Below are 16,455 nucleotides of genomic sequence, written 5' to 3' on the forward strand. Positions count from 1 at the left end.
ACCTGGAGTACGTGTGCAGTTCTGGGCCCCCCAGTTCAAGAAAGACAAGGAACCCCGGGAGAGAGTCCAGCGGAGGGCTATGAAGATGATCAGAGGACTGGAGCATCTCTCTTATGAGGAGAGATTGAGGGAGCTGGGTCTGTTTAGTCTGGAGAAGACTGAGGAGGGATCTTATCAACGCTTACAAATACCTTAGGGGCACAAGCTGAAACATGGGAAGTTCCATCTCAATATGAGAAAAATCTTCATTACTTTGAGAGTGACAGAGCACTGGAACAGGCTGCCCAGGGAGGTTATGGAGTCTCCTTCTTTAGAGATATTCAAAATCAGCCTGTGCAATGTGCTCTAGGGGAACCTGCTTTGGCAGGGGATTGGACTAGATGATCTCCAGAGATCCCTTCCAACCCCAACCATTCTGTGATTCTATGAAACAACATCTAACAAGTACTTTCAGGCAAGCCTAACTTCAGTGCCCACTGGGGTCAAGATTTATGTGATTTCATGGTCTACATACTCAGGATCTAGATTTTATGGCACCAAGCACAGTAATGCCCCATTTTTGGCATTGATCCTGTCAAATGAACTCTGCAAGCCTGAGACAACTGCCTAGTGCCAATGGGAAGTTTCTTGTTTCAAGTCACCTTGGCCAGACAGCGGAAAAGGTAAAGGCAGGGTTGCATTTAAGATCTGCCCACTCTGGTTCAATGAGATTACATGGCAAGCACAGCCTCATGGCATTACAGTATTCCCAATAAAAAAAATGCAGGAGCTCCAGCTCCCATCTCAGGGAAGCATCTATGAAGAAAAGAGGTCCTTCAACACTTAACTTACATATGTCTGAGCACAGGAGTAAGCACAAACCTAAACATGACCCTGAGAGGAAAAAGGATGTGCCATTGCATTTGTAGCCTGCAGACAGAAAGCATAACATCTGTCAGTGCTGGTGAGGTGTGCCAAGAAACCATTTAGTACCATGGTGCTGAAAGAGTCCTCTCTCTCCTTCTGACCCATCCAAAAACTAGGTGGCTTGTCCAAGCTAACAGACAGGGGTCTCCAAAAAGTCAATGGGAAGGATTAGGCATGTCCGCAGGAAAATTTCTCCTGTCCCAAAATAGTTGCTTTGAGATTGGTGCAGTCAATCCCCACCTAACAGAAATGTTCACTTACCACTCTGGAGGAAACTAAACAGCTTGCTCAGAAAAGACAACCAATTGGGTTTTCGTGTGCTCAGAGTCAGATACACTTCTGAAGAGTTTTAACTCCAAACTATTATCAGGTCAGTGGTCTAGGCAGAAACACCACAATGATGGAGAGAACCAGCATGTGTTGCTTGTATCAATTTTGTCCTAGTTACTAGGATTAATATACACTGTACTATTTATTTCCTGCCACAGATCATGTTGACTGTTTGAAACAGGGCTACTGTGTTCTTTGTTTCCTCTCAAAGCAGACACGGTCTCCATGTCATTCGGTGAGTGGGAGTTACAGGGGAAAAATGCTTGGGGGGTATACCTGTAAGTACGAAGCAGATACAAGTTCCCTTTCATCAGCTAGAGCTCAGTTAAGGTCTCTGTGACAAAACTTATGGGGGAAGAAAATAGGCTGTTAGATCCTCCACTGAAGAAAAGGCTGTTAGAGCCTCCACTGAAGAAAAGGCTGTTAGAGCCTCCACTGAAGAAAAGGGAACGGAAAAAGCTTGCCTGGGAATTGGTAGATGTTCTGAGACGAGCATAAAGAGACTAACTAATAGGTCACAAGGTTTGGTCACAAGGCATGAATTATTCATTCCATGCTTTTGGGGAAGAAGGGATGATCAAGAGCTGGCAAAAAGTAGGATTTAAAAGACCTGAGGAGCCAAAGCTCCACTTTCATCCTTCAAAGGATCATGAGTTGCTGTGGCCAAAGGAGGGAGGCCTAGGAAACACTGATGAAGATCTTCTGTGGAGAAGACACCAACAGCTGAGTTGTCATTGAAGCAGAAATGACTTGTTGGCCATGTCCTTTGAGAGGGGGTGACATATGGTAAAAATTACCTTAGTCGATATGAAAATGTGGCACTGTCACCTGAGACAGTGAAATACCCATGGAATATTGCAAAGGCTGTGATAAACTCGCTTGATATAGTTAGGATTTTTCTATCAATCAGAACAACTTTTCAAAGGAAAATATCACTTGACTGACATTAAATATTTGCAGAAAGACATTGTTTTCAACAAAGTTCCAGTGAAACACAGGAGCTGTCTTCCTGCCAGGGCATCCACCCAGCCAGGCGTCATGGCCTTACCACAGTCTGTCTCAGACTGCCACAGCCATTCAGCCTGTCTCAAAGCTGGACGTTTGAGATTTTGAAGGTGCACAACTCCAATATATTCCTGTCAAATTCTAACTCTCTAACTGGAGACCCCAGAAGCATACCAGCTCCAGACTCCCATAGGAGACACCTCTGTGACTGGGAAGCCCCTGGGGGCCCCTAGGAGCTCTGACTTTTGATTGGCAATAAGTTAAATTAATTTTCCTGAGTTGAGTCTGTTTTGCCCATGACAGTAATTGCTGAGTGATCTCTCTGTCCTTATCTCAACCCACAAGCCTTTTGTAATATTTTATCTCCTTTGTCCTGCTGAGAAGGAGAGTGATAGAGTGGCTTGGTGGGCACTTGATGTCCAGCCAAGGTCAATCCGCCACACCTTGTTTTGTTACGTATGGGTTACCTGTTTGGAATATATGCATACTGAGCAACTAAAAGTCAACCATAATATGAGCAATATCGTTAAGTCAAACTAAACAGAGGTGGACATGGTGAGACTAGGTTTCATTTCCTAAAAACCTCTCAGCTCCCCAGACAGATGCAAGATGGTATAGAAGACGACTAACTGGAGCGTTTGAGACAAGTGAGAAGTGGTTTCTGGGAGCCCGCTTTCTGCTGCTGCTGGTATTCAATCAAGGACAAACAGAACGTTACAGGAGCTGGAGGGAAAATATTTCTGTCATAGAAGAAAAATGTGTCTATGGGTCATTTACTCTGCTCACAGACACCACATATTTTGCTTAGTAAACTAAAGAGGTCTTTCTGCTCTTCCATTCAAACACAGAGTGAATGTAGCACTGATGGTGCAGTCAGGCACCTCTTACTAAATCCATGCACCAATCACATGGTTTGGGCTGTGGGTTTGGAGCCTATAGTAGTAAAAGAGCAAATAAAAGAGCAGAGAATTATACATTAAAGCCATCAACACATGGGCCAGTCTGGTTTCACAGGAGCATTATTTAATTAAGCACAGGAAATACATGGTGTTCCTTGGGTGGTATGGTAACTTATATTGGATCTGGGAGATTTTTGTAGTAGTGGATCCGATAAGATATTACAACACTGGAGATTACAAGACGCTTGAGAAGCGAAACTGCCCATCCTGCTTATGCGGCACACCTCAACAAGGTATTTGTAAACATGAATCAAACACTGCATGTTTGATTAGCACCTTAGTAGCATCACTGAGTTACTGGAGGCCTCTAGAAATTGGACTGATAAGATATATTGTTGTAATCTTCACTTTCTATGAGCAAGGGTTGTATCTCTGAAGAAGAGCCTCTTCTTTTCTTCCGGCAGGCCCGAATGAGCCCTGTGAGCACAGCAGTAACTATGCCTCCAATCACAGCTGCTCCAACCAGCCACGGCCAGATCTGACGGGCTTGCTCAAGGTAGGGTATTAAAAATTCCTGGAAAGAATCAAGTGCTGGAAAAAAAAGACAGAAAAGGAAAGGTCCTTTTACATGATGCAATGTACTGTCCATTTATAGAAGTAGTATAACAGATAATACTAGAAGGCTGAGTGAAAAAAGAGACCACATTGGTAAAAAATGTTTGAAGGTCACAAACAGTTTTAAACAGATCTCTTCAGTCCTTGTAGTTTGTTTCTCAATCTTCATATTAAGGGCAGGAAGAGAGTTCACTGTCCCCAGTGATCTTTATGGTTTTGTCAAAACTTTAAGGCTATAACCCGAGAAGTTTGATACAGTATGGCTAAAGATCCTGCTAGCTATGCATCCTGTTGGAAACAATAACTGAAGCAGAGCACTAGGAAGAGAGCAGGTCAAGCCTGTTATAATCCTGTCACAAAATACTTACCGAGCCTCCAATAATTTTCAGCTCGGGGATTTCCTGAACCAAATGTGGTGTCATTGTACATAATAGTTATTGGAGGATTTTTTTTCCTTCCATCAGCTTTTCTATCTGCTCTTTGAACTTTTATCACAACTTCTTGCAGCAAGGAGATCCTTGTCTTAACCACATGTAGGGTGGGAAAAAAAGAAGCTTCCTTTCAATAATTTTGAACCTGCTACATGCTCATTTCATTATATAGTTCTTGTGTGGGGAGAGGCAGTGGACAATTATTCTCTGGTCACTCTCTGCACAAGAAATCCTTAAAGAAAGAATTGGAGCTTCTTTCTTTGGTGAATCCAGGGCAGCTTCTCACTGATTAGATAATCAGTGCCTTCTTGATTTGTGGTATGAATGTGTGTGTTTGTGTCTCTGTTTTTCTCACTATGACTAATGAGTTATGAAAACCCTGTCATATGGGGCTCTCACTTCACAACAGAGGTTGGAAGGTGAACTCTTCACAATGCGCCCAACAACTTCTTGGCTTGAAGTTGAGAAATGGGAATACCTGTCCACTTGGGCCAAGGAGTATCTCACGATTACTAGCTGGTATTGGTGTTATTAGCAGTAATTATTATCTATTAGGGAAAGAAAAGGGGACTCCTATGGAGGGACCCTCTAATGTGGTTTGTTTTACATAGTGTTCATGCATCTGGGCTGATTTAAATATGGTCAATCATGTTTAGTGTAGTATACCCACACAAAAACTATAAATATCTTCCTGCCATCTTGCATTTTCATTGGTGCCCAGAAAAGTAATCCCGTATATCTTCCTGGATCGTGGTGCTTCTGAGTGTATGCTGTTGTGTGCACTGTGCTCTGAAAAGATGCTTTTGGTCTGCAGTACCTTTAAGGTTAAGCTGTCCTTAGCACTTGATGTCTGAATCACTTTCTGAAATGTAATTCCAATTTACACTGAGTTTAGGCTGAATATAGTTTATTTATCCCTACAACTCAACTTCACTTTGGGAAATGTTTGGTTGCTATTTTCGTGGTCCTTGTTTTCCAGTTAATCCAACTCTGTATTCTGAGATTGTATTTGCAAGAGTCTGCCCATTCAGCCTTCTGCTTCTGACCTCATTAGATGTTTAAATGCTATATAACACTAAGAATTACAAAAATAATAGGTTCTTGATGTTTCAGAGTGAACCTCACAAACCTCCGGGTATGAGGTACATTACTTCCTTAATCCTTCATTTCTCATCTGTCAAATGAGGACAGCACCATTCACTGAATCCTTTGTATTGTGAATATAAATTAATATTTCTGCAGGACTCAGGTGCTGTCGTGATCAGCACCAAAGAAAAACGGTAGAGGAAACATCTTCAGGATAGCATTTTAAAAGTGTGCAACATACTTAACTTAATAAAGCGTGCAGCACTGCTTAACTGAGAAAAAGAAAATCAAAAAGAAAAAAGGATTGGACATCTGGTTCTTAATGAATGCTGTCTATGCTGTGTAGTGAATAAGGTGGGGGTCTGGGGAAAAAATAGTGTACAATTAAAGATAATGCATACACGTAGAGGTGAATGGTGAATTATGGCTATGTAGACAACTTCAATGCTGTGAGTTCTTAACTTGTGTGCTTGACTTTGTAACTGCAATGTTTTTTAACTCAACTCTTCTATATTTATATTGCAAATATGTCTAAATTAGAAACAATCTGGCTATTTAAACAGAAGTATGCGCATGATAAAGGAAAATGGATACATAACAAGAACTAGATACTGGTTTAATGTTATGGAAAAAGAGCATTATCACCAAGTTCTCTTCCTTGCAGAATTTATCTGGGATATGAGGGTTTTCTAAGCAACATCTTAAATTCATACTGTGTCCTTGAACCATCTCCTCCATCAACATTAGTTGGAGGTCTGAGCTATCTTCTCCCTGGTGAAACACAACATGACTTTGAGATGATGAGATGTTACATTTCACAGCAGGCCCTTTCAGAAAGGATTAATCTATTTTATTATATCCTGATAATCAGTCAAACAGGCGTTTCTCTTGCTTTCAGCATCAGTCTGTACAGTTTCTGTAATTAACTCAAAGCCAAAAGCCACCTCCTGGCATCTACTGACTGTTTCTTTCTGCTGCACAAAAGGTGTTTGGCATCGCTATCATAAAGTTGCCATGGCAACTCTTGCCAGCTAAAATCATGCAAACTGGGATTTCAAGTATTCCATTACCATAATTCTTTGATCTCTAACTGTGCAAGGCCCAAGACTGCAGCAACCATGTCTGCTGATGACTACCTGGGAAAAGTGTCAAGGGAGTGGTGGTGGTGGGGACAGCACACAGCTGCTTTGTTGGAGACATTAGCCAACACCAATTGCATTCCTTTTATATTAGTGCTAGGAGTGAAATGATAATCCTTCCTGGAAGCTGCCATGAGCATTAATTAAAATTGCCCTTTCAGTCAATAGGTTCATGACAAAGCAAGAAAGAGGAAGCCAGGCCAGACTGGTGCTTGATATCTACCCTCCCATTAGTGACTAATACCAACAATATCTCCTCATCTTGCACTTTCTGACAGGAAAATAGCAGTGATTAACCTCAGCCACAGTCTTAGAATTCAACTCTTGACATACTCTTACTTCTCAAAGAGAGTATTAGCCCTAGCTAACAGCAACAAATAATTTCTTACTCCCAGTACATCAGATAGTTCTTTTTTAATGTAATTTCAAAATACCAAGCACTCCTTTTTGTGTGGGTTGCTGGATGTCATTGAGAGGGTAGGAAGCAACAACAGTGTAATTTTAAGGTGAAACAATGTGTGTCTCCTATATTTATGGTAATAAGGTGGACTTTCCATGATGATTGAAGAAAAGTGCTATGGCCAATCTATTGTTGGGCATCCTGAGATCTTCCTTTTGTGGTATTGTCAAACTACATTATTGATATCACGGATCCCAAGGATGGAAAAAAACCCTTAGCATTTCAAGATATGTTGAAAGAATATTTATATATTTTACATATTCCTTCTATGTAAACTAGAGGATGACAAAGTCTTTCCAAGGTTAATTCCACAAATTAGAAATAAAAACTCTGGCCATTCAAGAAGCAAACAAAACAAATTTTCTATTATTTATCTATTGCCATGTGCCCCACTGATATGTCAGAGTCTTGCTATTCCATTTTACATGCTTTTCTACTCCTAACATGGTTGTTAATGGGCACCAGATTTTAAAGCAAACCTTGAGGCAGCACAAACATATCTTACTAGGTCAAGCTTGAAAATTTTTTCTTATCCTGGTGAGAAAGTTCTTTCTGTTTGGCTTCTGCCATTTTTTGTGTGTCTGTGGTTCATTGATTGTGTCCCTCTGAGTGATCAAAGGAAATACCGGTGAGACTTCCACAATCAAAAACTACAAAGATGAACTGAGAGGGATTCAAGTTATTGAGTCCCTCAGTCTGTCTTAGGGCAGGATCACACTGGCCTCTGTAGTGATGGAAATTTCACAGGTCCTACTAACTTAATCAAGGTCTCCTCATCATTACAGCTTGGAAAGTCTTTTGTAATGTTGTCTTCTGACAACAATGAGAGAAAGTCTGGAGAAGACCATCAGCCTTAGTGCACTATCTTTGGCCTGCAAGAGGTGCTGTGCAATGGGTGGAGTGGGTTGTTCATGGCAGAGCTACAGTATCTATTGATGTAAATTCAAGGTGCTCCCTTTCAGTTCTACCTTCAGCCCAAGGTGGGTAAATCAGGAAACTATAGCCTACCCTTCATCATGTGGCTGTCTCTAGAAGCAGTGAGAATCAGACCATTTCTGCATGGCTAACAACAGCTTTATAATTCGTTTTTCAGTGCTGAAGTTGCTTAGAGTTGCCTCCACCTGTTACTTCTGCATAGTAACATTGCTGTGGAGTCCTACCCAGTCGCAGGCAACAATAGCACATCCGCAGAGTGAATTACTGTCAAAATTTGATTACTTTGGAGTATTGAGAGCAGGTAAATCAAATATTCCTGAGTGTATTTATAGAGCAGTACTGTTTACTTTTTGTTTGACAAACTCAGTTAACACTTGCACTTCATAACTGCTCTTTCACAGTTTGCTTATACAAATTCTCAAAAAAGAGGTGAGGTCTGGCTATAGAATACCTGATATCACCACACTTTATGCTTCTAGGTCGTTAATAACTCACAAAAAGATAGTTTTCTACCCCTAAATGACTCCCAGGAAAAAGGAAAAAAACAAAACAGTTTTTAAAATCCACGTTTCTGTTCCTCTGTTAAGCATCATTATATAATGGTCAAAATATCTGCTCATACTCTTCTTCTTGAGCAATATACTTTTGCAGCCTATTTTCTTTGATTCTCTTCTTCTGCTATAATTAACCTTAACCTATCTCTGCCTGAAGAAAATCCAGGGACCAAAATGCTCTCTTCTCATCTTTTATTTAATTCATAAATGTAAACTACTTTCCAAGGTAGCATTTCTCAAGTATTGTCACCTTTAGTTGCTTCCTGTTGTCCTGACATACACATTTTATTGTGCATGTCACTATTTCATCATATGCTCTTAAATGCATAACATCCTGTTTTCGCATTGTGGCCAACTGTGTGTGCTCCTGAGTCAGAAGACTCATCAGAATCTCTCAAAGGTGGTACCATATTTGCCAGCTGCCACATTTTCTACTCACCTGGATGTGATTTTGCAACCAAATTTCTGAAGAGCCAGAAATAGAAATGAGCTACAGTCAGACTCTGGATCTGAGCTCTCCTCCTGCAACACATCCATGAGCAATCTGGCCTTCTACACTGTAATCACAACACTCTTATCCCTTGCTTTGCCCTGAGTGTCAAAGATTCTTAGCTAAGATGTCCAAAAATTGCAACTGATTGTTAGGTTCCTGGGTTTATAATTGGGTAGCTGCCTGCTTTTCCAAAAAAAATTGTGAATCACGTGGCTACACATATAGTGGTCATTAAATTGTTCCCACTGAGAGAGGAAGATTTTCTGTGGAAAAGTCAGGGCTGTGTCTATGGATTTATCTGTTCCTCTTTCTGGAAGAAAAAAATAGAAAAGACTTAGTCCAGGCCATCAAATGTAAGTGCTTGGAATATCTCTTGCTATAGAAAATTGTTTTGACAGCTATTGCTAGCTGGTGCCGTTAGTCTTCCAAATTTTTTTATTGGTGCTAACAAATGTTTGTTTTCAGTAAGCCATGCGGGTTGTGGTAGTTTTACAGTTCATGGTTCTCATGTCAAGGAAAGCTGGATGTCTGCTCTGGTTTCTGCTCAGATCAGCTCCCCAGTAACTAGACTCTGACACATGTCTCTGATTCCTGAGGGATGGATTTCCATCCACACTGTGGCCACTTCTACTTCAGGGCTGTCATATGTATAAAAATAAATGAAGCTGCAATTAAAATAACCACATACTGTCACACACTGATCTGCTTTTCAGTGGAAAGCAGAGCTCCAGGCACCAGCTTTTCCTCAGGAGAACAGCAACAATATAATTTAGTATTAAAATGCCATTTTGTCACTGGATTCTTTCCAAGTTGTATTTCTTGTAACCAGCCTCATCATGCTCTGTGTAGTCCTGCTTCACCTCTACCAAGTCGCTAGTGCTGTAACTCAGAACTGCTGCCCTTGCTGCTTTCCTCCAGTTACTTCCTTTAAAAGCAAACAAGCCAGGTCCTGAGGACAGGACGGAGCCAGGTCTTGTGTGCTCATTCCTCACGTTGTCCTGTCCTCTTCCTCTCTGCCTTTCCTCTTCCTTCTCATTTGGAAGATCTGCAGAAATGCTGCCTCTTCTCGACCACCCAGACCTTCACGGCTATGATATTATTTTTTTTTCTTTGTAACTTTTTTTCTATTTGTCTAGTAACTCCTGGCTGCCAGTCACAGACTTTCTTGTCTCCCTTGAGTACATGGGAACTTTCAGGGAGGGTCAGCAGGCTTTCCTGCTTCAACTCCTCTATCAAGAACTTCCTGTTTACTCCTATGTTCCTCTGAACAGGAACCCAGCATTCCTCTCTGGAGAAAAGTCTAGGTTTAAACACTGGAGTACTGAGAAAATCCACATCTGCATTTTGAGATTCCAGCCCATTTTCCATTTGTAACTGGTTCTTCCCTTCAGATAAGAAATAGCTTAAACTGTCTCCTCAGTGAGATTAACAAGGGATTGAGCGACATCCGAGGATTAGCTGGGCTTTATAAATGAGGTTGAATTTCACTCTTTGTGTTGATCTTTCAAAATAATTAAGGAACTGTTTTCCTTGCCTCTTTGATAACAATGTTGGCAGAATTTAATAAGAATTTTATTTTCTGAGGACTATGTGCTCCTCTGGGAAAAGAGAAGAGACCAGGAGGCAACAGAAGCTAATTGTTAACAGTAAATAGTTTACCATTTGCTTCCTTTTGCAGTACCAATTCAGGACTTGGTATTTCTGAAAATCATGGTATTTGGCATTTTTTTTTAATGATACAATTCTGAGAATAATGTGGTTTTAGGAAACTAGTGGCTTTTATTAAAAATATGTATAAATATTTCTGCTCTTGATCAGGAATTAAATTATGGCAACTTGAACAAAAGTGCAAAAAAATACTACTAATAAGAGCAAAATAATTTTGAGATTATATTTGAAGCATTTATTAGATTATTTTCTGTCTGAATACTTGAGGTTGATCGAATTGTTTATGGCATGTTAGGAGAAATATTGACTTCTGTCTCTGGGTTGTAGTACTAAAACACCCTTAACAATTATACAGGAGAGTTGCAGGTTCCTTTTATTACACATAAAATAGTCAAAAATGCATTTTCTGGGTGACAGTGAATCAAGCTAGTTTTCAGCTAAGAAGTGAACGAACAAGCTAAATGCATGATTGGACAATTTATCAAGTATGCAGAAACCATACACCTCCCTTAGCAAGCAAATTCCGTCAGAAAAGCAGCGGTGCCCTGTGAACTGATACTGTTTTGATAAAGACAAAAAGCAAGCTATGAGAATGCTAGCATCGCTAAATTGTCCCTGGTGCTTTTGCTATGTAGTTATTGGACTTTTAGCTCTTAATCGCCTTTTAACTGGAGAGCTGCATTCACAGAAAGTTTTCTGCCTCCAACAGGAAAAGCAAACATGCCCAGTAACCTACCTGTTCAGTGGCCAATGCTTTGCAAGGACGACTGCATCCCACAACCCGAGTAGCTTTTGGCAGTGGTGAACACAAGGATCTTATTGTTCCAATTGCCCAGTTTTATAAAGGCTTAGGCCAAAGTATCTGAGTGATCCTCAGTTCCAGGCAACTTTATATCTTTAACAGATTTTAACCCTTCCCATAGACAATAAGGAGGGCTGTACTACTCAAGTGAAACTACGAAGTCCACTACTCTGAGCATGAGACCTGGTCTACCTGAGGTTTCCCAGCAGCTACAGGCCCAAGGGCCTCTGTTCTCCTTGTGCCAAGATGCCCAACTCAAAACTATCTTTGAACAGCAGTGCAAGTGAAAACCATCACTAAACAGTGCAAAATTAATTTTATTAAATGAAATTAGCATTATGAATGATTAAGTTGTGTTCATATAAATAACCACAGGGCAAACACAAAGTCAGTGCATCACTGTTTTAAGTGCTACACAGACCTTGTTTTGGCCTTTGGTGCTGTGGTGAATTTTACTCTGGGTATTTAAGAGATCAGATTACATTTGTAAACTAGAAATAGAGCTTTGTATCTGCCCTCCTGTAAACCATGTCCAGAAATCTGAAAATCCCACTGGTTCCCATTTGTGTTGCACTGTAACAGGTGAGCTGGGCAAATGGCAGACTCAAAATCTAGCAATTTTTCTTCCCAGTTCTGGTCATGAGCTGACCATTTGGGTTATATTCTGCTCTTAGTAGGCTAGAATAGATAGGATTGATGTCAATGACTGATTTTTGGTTGGAACTTTTGTAATGGTGTCACGTTGACTCTACATCAGACCAGAAATGTGAAAACAAGCAGGTACAATTTGGGACTATATTCAGGGAAAAATCTGGAATAGAAGGATTTTTTAATATCTTCTTATTTTACGGACGTATTCCATGTTATAGGCAACAAATTTGACATTTACCCAAAATAGTAACATTACCTGGTTCTTGCAGATACTCATAGTCATACCCCAGCTCTCTGGAGGGTTTAAAAAATTCTCCATTTCTGTAAAGCGGGATAAAGGGCACCATGTAATTTTCTCGATTGTGCCCAATGGGTGCGTTGGCTGCTGGGTAAACTTCTAGCATGGGCCTGTGTCTTCTTAACCATCGCTCAAAAATGCTGTAGAAGAAAAAGCATGTCAATTAATGGTGGAGAATGGCAGAAATTTTTTCTTCTTGAAGATTAAAAAAAGTGTTGGTGCTTTTTTTTGTGAACCCTGGGGACAGAGTAGCATGTAATGGCTTGTGTTCATGTGCATCTAAGGTTTTCCAAATTATTTGGTGATAGCTACTTCCCTGCTGAGTTCCTATGCAAGCCTACAAAAAGGAAAGGCCTGCAGTGCTGTAGAGAGACTGAATATGCTTTTAAATTCCATAAATGCGATTCACTGTCTCACTGTGAGCTAACTGCAATTTCTGCTCAGGAATTCACATGGTTGTGAAGGACAGAGAGAAAAGGATTAAAGACCTCAGTCCTTCCTCCTCACCCTCAGAAACATTTATGGCTAGTTGTGAATGATCTTGTTGCCAGCTGTTCAGTCCGGTTCCTCTTCCTCTATTTTCTTACCAAGGGTTTTCACACCTGCATTGAAGTATGGCTACACCATGGTTGGTTTGACATCACCAAAGAGGTGGAAACATCTGAGGAAGAAGAGAGAAGCTATATGAATCCCAGCTACCAGGAAAGAGTCTTTCTCCAGCCATAGCTTCTTCACTGACCTTGGTGTCTGCACAGTTGTTTTACATATTCTCACTCCTCTCTCCCAGATGCTGTTGCACATCAGATTTTTTTACATTTTCTTAAATATGTTTTTGTAGAGGTGCTACCACCGTTGTTGATGGGCTCAGCCTTGGCCAGTGACGGGTCCATCTTGGAGACAGCTGGCATTGGCTCCATCTGACATAAGGGCAGATTCTGGCATCTTCTCACAAAAGCCAACCCCGCAGCCCCCTCACTACCAACACCTTGTCACGCAAACCCAATACAAGCTGTTACCCACACCTCTGACTTCAGCTGCTTCTTTCCATTTTTCCCTGCCAAAGTTTCTCCCATTAGCTGTCTGTCAGCACAGGGCTGTATGTCTGTTCTCTAACTTGGAAGGAGAAAGCTTAAAGGCTGCAGTATAGGAAGAGTTTGTATTGACATTTTCAAGTCAGCTACTGGATGTCTTTGGAAAGGAAAATTAACAACTCTCCAAAACATTCTTTTTTCTCCTCCCTTTGTATCTGAGCTTTTCATGCTCAATTCTTCACTTTGTTTCAGTCCTCAAATCCTTTCCCTGACCCCCTGCTGTTTACATGGTGACTTTGGCTTGTCAGCAGACACCTGGATGGTTGAATAGAGGAGTTGGCAAGATGCGACAAGGGGAACAGATCCAGATACCTTATATGTGAAGAAAGGGGACCCCATGCTTGATCAGAAGATATTGGTAGGAGGGGATTATCAGCATATGCTCAGGGAAGGATCACTGAATTCATTTATCACTTATGAGGGGTGGAAATGGTCTAAAGAGACCTTAGATTGTACTTTAATTGAGATCTTGGCTCAACAGTTCTTGCTCCCTGACACTGGCCACTGGCTGGAGGACACAGGTTTTCCCTCTCTTATAATTGTTAACCAGCTGTTCAAGGGACTCAAGTTATCTCAGAAACACAGACCCAAATGCAAGTGCTCGGCAGTATCAGGATTTCTACAGAGCGTCCAGGGATTCTGCCAGTAGATTTTTACCTCCTATCTTTGGGCAGAAATGTTGAGAAATGCTCTGCTTACCCGACCAAATTAAAGCCCTCCCACACTCATCAAAACAGAGGTAGGGCCGAAGCCTTAGTTCTTTTTTTTAGGATCAAAAGATTTAGTAGATGACTACATCACTATTTTCATACATCTTGTAAACCCTTAGCAATGCAGGTATTAATCTTGATTAAAATCTTCATTTGTGGCTCTCTTCAGTTAATTTCATCAGCCCTGTCTAGAAAAACTCTTGTCAGAATAATAATGGTCAGCTGAAGCTTTCAGATGTATAAATTTAAACAATGATATCAAGGGTTCAGCTGCACTTATCATAAGAAAGTTTGAACAAAACCTGTAATTGGATTACATCTTTGGAGAACAGCATAGAGAGATTCAGTAATCATTTAAAAAGGCATAGAATATATAGGAAACCAGGACATTAGTTTAGCTTGAGGGGATGAGGGATGTGTGTTGGACTCCAATCATTTCCCTGCCTGGCTTTTACTTGTGTCTTGGGCAAGGCGCCCTGATCATCAGTGCGTTGTTTTCCTAGCAGTTGTAGATGGGAGCTGAGATAGCTCTTCTCTGCAGCACACGGCTGTTAGAGGTACAGAGATACCTCGGTTATGGGAACATGGTAATATTTTAAGAAGGCAACAGAGATAGGACTTGGGTCAGGTTTTCAAAGTCTGGTGATGATCCAGAATGCTCAATCTGAGGTACTTCTTGGGGCCTGATTTTTAGAAAACGCTGAGCATTCTCATTATGAAAATCTGGAGAGCTGATGAGCACAAGGTTCAGAGCTAGAAGTCATCATTCGCCTGAAATAGCTTTGTTTGACATGCCCTGAAATGCAGCATCCTCTCTGGATGACTTAAATGTTGCCGTTTCATAAGCAGTTTCAAGAAGCATCCTTAGGCCAGTAATCTTTCAAGAAGAATGCAAATGCAAAGCATTTCCATGGAAATGAACATATGTACTTTTGGATTCCTTCATTTGCAGTGTGGTTCCCACACTAGATATCAACCTTTTCTTAGCAGTAGCAGGAACATTGGATTGTCTGCCCTTGCAGCTGATCCTTAGATTTTAGAGGCAATTGTATGTCTCTAATTACTGATATGATGAGTTGTGCTGATGCACAAAATATGTTGCACAATTCACTGAGTTGTTTATGAACAGTTTTCTCCTTTAGCCAGCATAACACCATGTAATCTTCATTGAAATCTGTTTCATCTAATGTATCTGTATGCTACCACAGAAATCTCAGAAACATCCATTAGGGTTTTAAGTGTCACACTTTCTATTACACCCTTTAGAATATCTGGCGCTGTGCATTTATCTTGGCCTTTTTTTTTTTTTGGACACTTTGAAAGAGTAGGATAATATTCTACTTGCTAATAAAGCAATTAGGTGAAGTTGCATTTGTTCTTTCCACTTAAAGTCTTGTTCCCAGCTTGTTCAGTAAGATGGGCTCACAATACTCATTTTTTCTTGGCAAGATAATGCATGATGCTCTGTGTTTTCATGAGGATCTTCATGTTTTTCCTCTTTTGCCTGAGAAAACTGACAGATTTAATATAACAGTAGTACTTTTTACATCCTCATCTGTTTGTATTTCTCCTTTTAAAAGGGGTGCACTGCCATTTCCCTGCCTTACTTATATTTTGTAAGACAAGTTATGAAAGAAGGAACCTTAGTCTTGCCTTCCAAGAAAGGTTTCCCAGCTGAGTGGAAAAAGAAACCTCCCAATTACATCCAGTTGGGGAGAAAATCAATGGAGAGGGTAGAACTTAAGCTATATCTCTGTTGCGAAATACAAATAGTTCTTGTTGGGCACCACAATCCATTTCACATTAGAGAGTTACTTTTTATGACTCCTCAACTGAGGCTGTTAACTCCCTTCATACATTTTCAAGGAAAACTGAAATCCTGAAGCAGTCTATGGCTTTTACTATCAGCCAGGTAGTGGCATTGGCACAGTACCCCTATCCTTGGGGACTTCTCTTAACTGAAAAGTCTTGGGCCAAAAAAAAGTATATCTGGAGAAAATAATCACACTGTCTTTTATTTCAGGGTACCAGGACCACTGAATTACACATTGTAGGGTACTTTTTTCCTCATATAAGGTGCTTTCTCAATCTCTGGCTACATTTAAGGCAGTTAGCATCACATGTGCTCTCCTTCATGCAGTGCTATCCTTTCTGTAGGGAAAGAGAACATGTCTGAACAGCTACAATGGATCATCTGACAATTCTTTCATGTGCCTTGGCCTACAGAAACGGTTGCTTTATCCGATAACGGGCACATGGTTTCTGTGACAGAGAGAAATCAATACTTCCATCATCAGATGTTGATCCACTTACTGTTGATAGAAGTTTTTCTTTTATTCCCTTAAAAGCAGCCATGTTGTAAGTTATTTCATTTTAGTACC

At 40.6% G+C, this 16,455-nt stretch overlaps 1 protein-coding gene across 1 annotated transcript in view; it reads right to left on the reverse strand.

The window, feature by feature from the left end:
* Positions 1-3,507: 3,507 nt before the first annotated feature.
* The window catches only part of TYR (tyrosinase), a 49,342-nt gene continuing 36,394 nt past the window's right edge, over positions 3,508-16,455 (reverse strand). Inside the window, exons 4-5 of the mRNA XM_068395182.1 lie at positions 12,232-12,413; positions 3,508-3,731 (exon numbers count right to left, since the gene is read on the reverse strand). Coding sequence (XP_068251283.1) covers positions 3,508-3,731; positions 12,232-12,413 — 406 coding nt within the window. The remainder of the gene's footprint in view (positions 3,732-12,231; positions 12,414-16,455) is intronic.

The sequence above is a fragment of the Nyctibius grandis genome, chromosome 2, assembly GCF_013368605.1.
Source record: "Nyctibius grandis isolate bNycGra1 chromosome 2, bNycGra1.pri, whole genome shotgun sequence".
Classification (NCBI taxonomy): Eukaryota; Metazoa; Chordata; class Aves; order Nyctibiiformes; family Nyctibiidae; genus Nyctibius; species Nyctibius grandis.